This window comes from Micropterus dolomieu, linkage group LG01, assembly GCF_021292245.1.
Source record: "Micropterus dolomieu isolate WLL.071019.BEF.003 ecotype Adirondacks linkage group LG01, ASM2129224v1, whole genome shotgun sequence".
NCBI lineage: Eukaryota > Metazoa > Chordata > Actinopteri > Centrarchiformes > Centrarchidae > Micropterus > Micropterus dolomieu.
This window is the reverse complement of record NC_060150.1, coordinates 52,200,593-52,209,271: the sequence shown is the minus strand read 5'-3', so window position 1 is coordinate 52,209,271 and position 8,679 is coordinate 52,200,593. Positions and strand designations below refer to the sequence as shown.

The following is an 8,679-nucleotide window of genomic DNA, read 5'->3' as shown; positions in this document are numbered from 1 at the left end:
GGGGGGGGGGGGGGGGGGGTTCACAGAGAAAACACTTGCATTGAAAACAGACGGAGCGTTTTTTTTGCTGGACGACGTCTTCAAGCAGATTTTCAGTAAATGGAGGGAAAAAGGTTGTCAGACGTCCACCACCATCTTTTTGTGAATGTCTAATCCACCGACGACCTGGAGAGGAGACCAAAGGCAGTGAGGTCATTTCCTGGTTAGCGTTTTTAACATTTTAGTGAAAAGTCCTGCTGAGAATCACTAACAGGGAACAGAACATGTCAGCAGCACGCCTCCACGGCTGCTGCTGGTTCACTCCACACTGAAACTACGAGGGTTTGCATGGACTGATGTTTGGTTCTCCAGCGCCACCATGAGGTTCACATGTGTGGTTCTGGGTGAAATGCCTGACTCATGTTTCGCCCTGGTGGAAAGCAACTACCGTAAAACTTGGAATAACAGCCCGGGCTTTTATTTGCTAAAATCACTGAACTGACCCTGCCTCTATTTGGGACAGGGCTTTAATTCCTCTCACACAAAACTGAAAGAGGCTACTATGAAACAGTTTATTTATTTCAAACAGTATGAATATTGCTTGTATAAAAATTATTTACGCAATGCTTGTGCACTGGAGGAAAGGGGGCACCGGAGCTCCACCCCTTTATAACCGATCTGCAGGAACAGGCCTCCCTCTTGAGTAGTGACGTCACTGGCTGGAGGGGGACACAAGACGGGATGACCCAGGTACTAATTTGGATTCCCCCGTTTGAAAAGAGAGTAATCCCAATGCATTCCGCTTGTTTAAACATTTACTTAGGCTCCACAAACAGTCCACTCACTTAACGAGGCTGCTGATGAGTTAAAAGAAATGACTTGTTGTAAATGACATGAGCTGAAAGATTTCTTTAATAAAATAGAGTTATATTTTCCATAACGTGTTTTTACAAGCAGCGCGTCACATCCACACACTGGCACACAGCTTGGGGCTCAATAAGGCAACGAACATGTGATAACAATATATGAAACTGTGCTCTCGTATTTGCTCGGCTGACACATTGAAAGCGGCATCAATTAAAATATAATTTGTCCTCCTGTTCACCTTATTTATGAGCTGCATGCAGGTATTAATTAATATGATTCCTGATTAAACTGTGCAACACATTTGAGGCGTTCTTTTGCAGAAACAGAATCTGCGTTTGTGTTTATGATCCTCAATCTGGATCTTTGTGTGCTGCAAATGATCTTAAATTGTGTACGTTTTTTTGCACACTTCAGGGAAAGTCAATCAAAGGGGGGTTTGTTTATTCAGAAAGGCTTTAAAAGCCTGTAATACTCAGAGGTATTATTTGGATTTATTTTACACAATAGTAGGCCTGTTCATTTCAAACCGTTCCATCCTTCTGCCATGTGAGTCACCGTTTCTCATATCTCCTCTTTATGTGCGTACGCATGGTTCAGAGTTTACTTACAGAACGCACATTTTCCCGTCAAGTTTGTTTTTTATGGATCACAACCTTTGCTTGGGAAGTGGCGTACGCACGTTTCCAGCCCTGGTTTGTGCATACGCGCCGTTTATAAATGAGACCCCAGGCATCTAATGGAGACCTGCGTTTATTAGTCAAAATGTGTTCCCACACCAGGCCAGGAAACGGGTAGGCGGCTGTTAAGTTAATGTACTTAGTGTAAAACTTCAATTAAGTATAAATTCAAGCTTCTTCAAAATAATAGGTCCAAAAATAATAATAAGCAGCAGCCCTGCGATCAGCTTTAGTGACGTCACCGCTGCAGAGTACGGCGGAACTTCTGACAGGAAACTGCTTTAGTCTCCCGGATCTTGATGAATGCACACACCTGGTAAACCTGACTCTGACAATCCAAACTGTGCGGCCCAATTGATCCGGTGTGGACTTTATTTGTGTTCATGTGCATCCATGTTCAAGTAATAATTGGCGGTGTGTTTTCATACATAGTCAATGCAAAGACGCGTGGAGCCGCGATTTTCTGTAGGGCGATGCGAAGTGGGCGGTGCCAGCGACGCAAAAGTCGCAAGACGCTGAGTCGCAATAGCCTATCAGCGTTGAGATTGTCCGTACGTCACTGAGGCTTCAGAGCGTCGCTTGGAGGGCGCCAGGCAGAGCGGGAGACGGAAATTCTGCTGGCCGGCGGAGAGCTGCTAAACTTGGGGGAGAAGAGCAGCGCTGCAGCATTTGGACAAATAAACACCTGCAGTCGGACCGGATTCTGCTCTGATTCTACGCGTTTGCTCACCTAGGAGCTCAGAGTTAACTTATTTTATTAAATTAGCTTTTTACTTTAGTTTTTTTTTTTGGGATTACAACGTTGATTTATCTTCAGTGGAGCTTCTCAACAGCTAGCTTCCATGTAAATCCGGTTCCATTGTTGTTCGTGTCGGTTGGCACTCTGTCGGACTACGACTTCATATTTATATAAAAACCGGACAAAACTGGACAGTGCTGGGAGAAAAGAAAGTGAAGAGGTTGAACTACCTGGTGAGGTCAGAAAACATGTGTCTGTAACTTTATTCCAGCTATCATTGTACTTTACTGTGACCCATAGCCCTGATCGATCCAAACTCCATTCAGAAAAGAAACATTTTAGAAGTTGTTGTCCTGCTGTCCTGCTAACAGACCTGACAAAGCATAAATTCACATGTTTAACAAATCTGCATCATGTTGTAGTTATTTCGGCATCAGTTTAATCCGTTTATTGCTATTTAATCACAGCAAAATGTTTCCTTTGGGTTCATACAGCTGTAGTAATGGAGAGTTGTGTTTATTCGCGGTATAGCATTGTGTGTGAACGCATGGCAGTTAAAACGCGAGGAAAGCGTCTGCATGCAGCATAATGTTCTGTGTTTCAGCTTGTGGCCTTCATCTTGGTCTCACAATAAAGCTGTTCTTTCTACAAGTGTTGTAGGAGTTTTGACCTCTTCAGACTGTTTCGGTTCTCCATGCACCTTGGAAGCTACACATTTTGATGAAGCCAACGTACACGACCTGCTCACAGTCAGAGACTAACTGGTGAAGGAAGTGAACCAGCTAGCACCTAAAGAGGCAGATGTTTCTCTCAGTAGTTGGGTCTCCACCCAACCTGAAGCCCTCTGGTGAGTAAAACAGGTGATGGAGCTGAATCCTCAATACTTACGGCACAGAACTCTTCGAAGGATATCCTGCCATCACCGTCTTTGTCTGCGTTGATGATGGTTTTGTCGACGATCTGTTGAAGCTGGGTGTCCTTCAGGTTGTTGCCCACCATCATCTTGAGCACCTGGAAGAGCTCCCCGTTGGATATGTAGCCGTCTTTGTCCATGTCATAGATCCTGAAGGCGACTGAGGTCAAAGAGGCGACACGGAGGAAAGATGTCAGCATTTATTTATAAAGGTTTGTTTGGGATGTCTGCGGATGTTCAACAGAGAAGTTCTCCTCACTGCATGTGTAACGTCTGTAGACCAAACACGTGCAGCATTTCAAACACCAACGAATGGGTGCTTACTTATAAGTGTAAATCCAAAGAAATCCTGCTTTTGCTGTAATCTGGATGGTGGAATGTTCACTAAATCCAAGTTTTATAAGATCTAAAAAGTGCAAAATATTCTGGCTGATTAAAGGTATATTTAAAGGTTCAACAGCTGACAGTGAAAAATCCGAGTTAAACATGCTCAGTGATCGTTGGTTTGTGAAGCCTGATAAAATCTTAATGCAGATTTTCTAGAACTTTCCATGAGATGTGTCTCACACTCTGAAGCAAACTGGTGTATGTTGGACACTTACAACGTAACTTCTGCTCCTTGTCGCCTTTGACGCTGAACTGGGAGACTCCCTCAATAAACTCTGCCAAAGAACAGAAAACAACATCGTCAGTTAAAGATGGCCGCACATTAGAGAATTCCTGGGACCAGATTAAAATATTTAAAATCGGTTAGTTCTCTCATTGTGTCTGTGGTATCCCACATTTTTTTAATCAGATAGGATTTAGGAACACTTTAGTGAGCACCAGGAATTAATTAATTAATTTTTTAACATAATAAATGTCCACAAAATGACCATAATTCACCATGCCGTGAAGGGGAAATAATTTACTTGAGAGCCTGATAATGTCACACAAGCTTCCCCACAACCTTTAAATCTTTTATATATGAAGTGAGTTTGATCATGTCTGTTGGAAAAAAGTACAGGAGAACTTCAGAAAGAAAAGTCTAATGGCTAAAAATCCATTAGCTTGACTACAACGTGGACGACTTCCACGTTATAACACAGTAAGTAAGTAAGTAAACTGTGTGAGTACTCTGTCTCTGCAGCCGACAGCAGAGACATCAACCAACAATAAGGTGACCAGATTTCTGAAATGAAAACTGGGGGAATTTTTTGTTTGATGGTCAGTGTGTCATTAAAAAATATTATTATTATATATTTCATATAATCTGTCAAATATAACTCTTCTCAATGAAATCAAGTCATTTTGAGGCAAAAACGACCTTTCAGTCAATAGGTAGAGGCTGCAATCACTTTCTGGCAAGCAGAATAATGCATTTTAAGTTTAAGTCAAGTTAAATTATGTAGTCATAAGGATAATTGCAAAAGAGATCATTTGTTTATTTTATCTATAAATCCGCAGTAAGTCTTGTTAGTTATAGGCTACTGTCTGTTTTCCAAATTTAAACAAGGATATCAGACATACGCCTACCAAACACATAATCCATCAGCAACAACAGGCTTCTATTATTGTTTAGAATCACGTAAATGTCAGGCCTGGTTACGCTATAAACTGCAAACACTTATTTGGCCACAATTGTGATTGTTCCGTTAAAGGAAACGTTAAAGTTTCACAAAGACATACCTTTGCTATTACCACGGAGCTACAGTGATGTTTATTTGCTTGTTATGTCTGTTTGATCCAGATGCAGCGCGAGTTGTAAAGAGACTGGGTGATACAGTTTTAACATGCTGCGCGCGCTCCCACGGACAGCAAACAGTTTTCAGTGGACGATCACTTTTCGGCACGACATCTGGGTGCTCTGCTGACCAGTCTTTCTGGCCACGGATAATCTGTTAACACTTTATACAGTCTATGATTAACACACAGTTAAAAACGGGGACAGCTCCAGAAAACTGGGACGTCTGGTCACCCTAACCAACAAGGATATTGGTTTAATTGGTAGAAATCACAAATCGATGTTAACGATCTTAAAGAGTACAATAAGTTTCCTGTGCTTTAACTGAAATGGACTGCATCTTCATCACTTTACACTTTTCCTCACAAACTCAGGGCAGCGAGCCACCATGCACACTGTTGATCTAACCATCAGCAACAAACTGAGGTCTTTCCCCAGGTCACTTCAACATGCAGACAGGACGAGCCGGGAATCCAAACTCCAGCCTTGCAGCCAGTTAATGGACGGCCTGCAAAACCTGAACATCTGGATGAAACGCTCTGGTGTCACAGCATTTAACATGAAATAAGGTGCTTGTGCTATTATTAGGATATAAATCAATATCTTTGGATTTTGTCCACATTACGGCAGCAACTAACGATTATTTGATCACGTGAGAAAATGGTGAAAAAAGGTCGATAAGTGTTTCCAAAAGCCCAAGAGGACGTCCTCAAACGTGTTGTTTTCTCCACAACTCAAAAAATATTCATTTTACTGTCACTGAGAAGTAAAGAAACCAGGAGATCTTCAGCTGATTAATTTTGTACCTGACAAATAATCGACGTCTGACGCTGACGTCAACAGTAAAAACTTTCAGAGGGATAAAAAGAATTTAAGAACACAGGACATCAGAGAAGTTTCATAATTTATTTACCTTTAAAGTCGACTTCCCCATTTCCGTCGGTGTCGAATATGTCGATAACTCGCTGCACGAGGGGATTCTGCTGGAGCTCCGGTAAGGACATGAACTCCTCCACACTCAGAGAGCCGGAGTTATCTAGGTCGAGTTTCTTAAATCTCTTTCCTAGCCGCTTAATCTCATCAGCATCAACTGAAAGGAAACACAGAGAGACAAAGAGAGAGATGTTAATTACAGACAGAGAGAAAGAATGACTGAAACTAACAAAGTTTCAGCGTAACAGCTGGAGATTATCCTGACAAATGTTTACTGACTGGTGAGTTTGGGCGACACATCAGGACACACGGTATTTAAAATATATATCTCATCTCCTTCCTGTGCTGCATGTAGAAACCATTTTACCTGATAACACGACCAACCTTACCTGGTTTCTTCTTCGTACTGGCCATTGTCATTCAGAGCTGCTGGCGTCTCACCGCACCAGTCAGGTTGAACCTTGTGCTACCGGACCCCCCGGTGCAGCACTCTAAGCCCTAACACCGGGTCATGTGACACCTCTTTCAGCACTAATCACTCTGCTGATCACTATGAATCAGCGGTACACGGTGGAGGTGGGGGCCATATTGTGTTGGTAACCTGGTAATTCATGGAGTCTTTTTTTTTTAAAACGATCGAAAATCTGAAGAAGTTTGGTTCTAAGGAGATGAAAAAATATCTCAAAGCTCAATGCTACAGGCCAACAACAACATATTCAACAACGTTTAATAATGAAACTCTTGAAACCACAATCATTTCACCAATAAAGACAGTGTAAAGTTAGGAATATCAGTGCTTTTGTCCCATTTTCATTTGGTTTCTGCAGAGCTTCTTCTTGCAGGTAGCAATAACTTTAGTTGGTTGTTTGTTGTCCTTACATTAAACTTAAAATACTGTGTGCTGTGTAGTCTTCTGTTTTTGCCTTTCAATTGTTCGTAAACCATTTTCTTGTGTGTTTTTCTCTGTGTTTGTGTTTTGTGTTTGACATGTTTTATTTTTTCTTTCTTGTGCAGCACTTTGTAAACCAGATTTTTCAAATGTGGTGTATAAATAAAAAGATTGGATTGGATTCTTGGTTGAAAAGGCTTAGTTTTTGTTTAGTTTTTATAAGTTTTATAAGTGGTACTTCCACGCACTGAGGAAAACAGCTGACCAATTTTCCAGTAATGGAAAACACACAAAATGAGGGAACAAGTTACAAGTCCAGGAAAATCTTGTGTTGTCCTGGAAAAATATTTTAACATTATGTTACAGTTGCTTGGTTTTTGTTGCGGCAGCGTTTTGTGTTTCAACTCTGGCTAGGAGCAATGGTTTCATATGAGTTGAGTGTTAGGAAAGTTGAATAAGAATGAAGAGGAAGACGGGGTCAAAACAATGAATTGGGAGCCCAGCTGTGTTCTCAAGAAAAGCACTTGCCAAACATAGATCACAAAGGAATTTCCAAAACAAACAAAGAAATTACAATACTCTAAAATATAACATTAGAACATAGCACTTAAACAAGGAACGGTTGATTTCATAGACACACACATATTAGGACATCATATTAGCTAAATTATCACAGAAAATGCCCTGGAAAAGTCCTGGAAAATGATCTCTTGAAAAAAGAGTGGGAATCCTGAAGTACACCCCCAAAATAAAATCTGGTTCCTTCAGCACTGACACAACTTCGCCTGGTCTTAAAACTTTATCTCTGTTTACTCCTTAGAACTTTTCCTCTTTGGCTGTTTCTCGGCAATCTCTCCTTCCTCTCGGTGCTGGGAGTTCAGCATGTTGGAATGTGCTGTTGTAACAGACTTTCTCTCCAACTGAACCACCCCCACCCCCCTTCCCCTCGTCACTGCTGAGCACCAGCACTGTTACTGATTGGCTGGAACACTGTTGTGGCAAGGGCCACATTACTTTCTTTGTTTTCCATTTACAGAGCCAGAGAATGCTTTTTTTGAGAACACACAAAACAGAGAGCGGGCGAACTGAGAGGAAATATTAATTTAAGTGCATTGTTAAATACTTAATAAATGGGATAGTAGTGTAAGTCAGAGTGAGGAAACAAAACGTGAGCAGCAGAGTTGCAGTGAGAGGCGGAGCAACTCTGGAGAGGCGGAGAAGAGGAGAGCTTCAGAGTTTGTCAGAGCAGCAGCTGTCGAGACGAGTCTCCGTTTGTCTCTGAAAGGAAATTCTGACTGACTTCATCAGGTCTTTCTCAACAACACAGCAGAGTCTCTGCCAAACACTGGTGAGTACAGCTGATCACATTTACAGCTTCAACAAGCAGCATCAACACAAACCTGCAGCTCTACTCAGGCAGGAAGTTCCACTCTTTTCATTTCATACTTGTGACGTTGGTTAAAATATAACTCTGGCTGTTTGTCCACAGGCCCACTATACAGCAGCCCACTGGAACTGCTTCAAACCGCCTCTCAGTCCGTTCTCAGGACTTTAATAATATAATCTTTATTTGTAGAGCACTTCAAAAACAAGTTACAAAGTGCTTTAACAAGTGTAAAGACAATAATACCCAAGAGACAATAATACAAAAACAATACAAGATAAAAGCATGAAAACACTGAAAAGACTAAAATACACGTTTAAGATAAATATAAAACTAGTAAAATAGAATAAAATAAAAGGGATAAAATAAAGTCAAATAAGATCTGGAAAGGCTCTCCTATAAAAGTATGTTTTAAGAAGGGACTTAAAAGAGTTCACTGACTCAGCTGACCTGATTTCCTCGGGCAGGCTGTTCCAGAGCCTCGGGGCCCTGACAGCAAACGCTCTGTCCCCTTTAGTTTTCAGTCGAGACTCTGGAACAGACAGCAGACCTCTGCCCGAGGATCTCAAGGTACG

At 41.5% G+C, this 8,679-nt stretch overlaps 2 protein-coding genes across 2 annotated transcripts in view; one reads left to right on the top strand and one right to left on the bottom strand.

Moving 5' to 3' along the window:
- Positions 1 to 12: 12 nt before the first annotated feature.
- Positions 13 to 8,679, bottom strand: part of ppp3r1b (protein phosphatase 3 (formerly 2B), regulatory s1ubunit B, alpha isoform, b) — a 29,435-nt gene continuing 20,768 nt past the window's right edge. Inside the window, exons 3-6 of the mRNA XM_046046764.1 lie at positions 5,812 to 5,988; positions 3,778 to 3,837; positions 3,151 to 3,335; positions 13 to 165 (exon numbers count right to left, since the gene is read on the bottom strand). Coding sequence (XP_045902720.1) covers positions 118 to 165; positions 3,151 to 3,335; positions 3,778 to 3,837; positions 5,812 to 5,988 — 470 coding nt within the window. The 3' untranslated portion in view covers positions 13 to 117. The remainder of the gene's footprint in view (positions 166 to 3,150; positions 3,336 to 3,777; positions 3,838 to 5,811; positions 5,989 to 8,679) is intronic.
- LOC123969391 (E3 ubiquitin-protein ligase TRIM21-like) overlaps positions 7,790 to 8,679 on the top strand; it is a 3,367-nt gene continuing 2,477 nt past the window's right edge. Inside the window, exon 1 of the mRNA XM_046046753.1 lies at positions 7,790 to 8,068. The gene's annotated coding sequence lies outside the window, so the exon portion shown is untranslated. The remainder of the gene's footprint in view (positions 8,069 to 8,679) is intronic.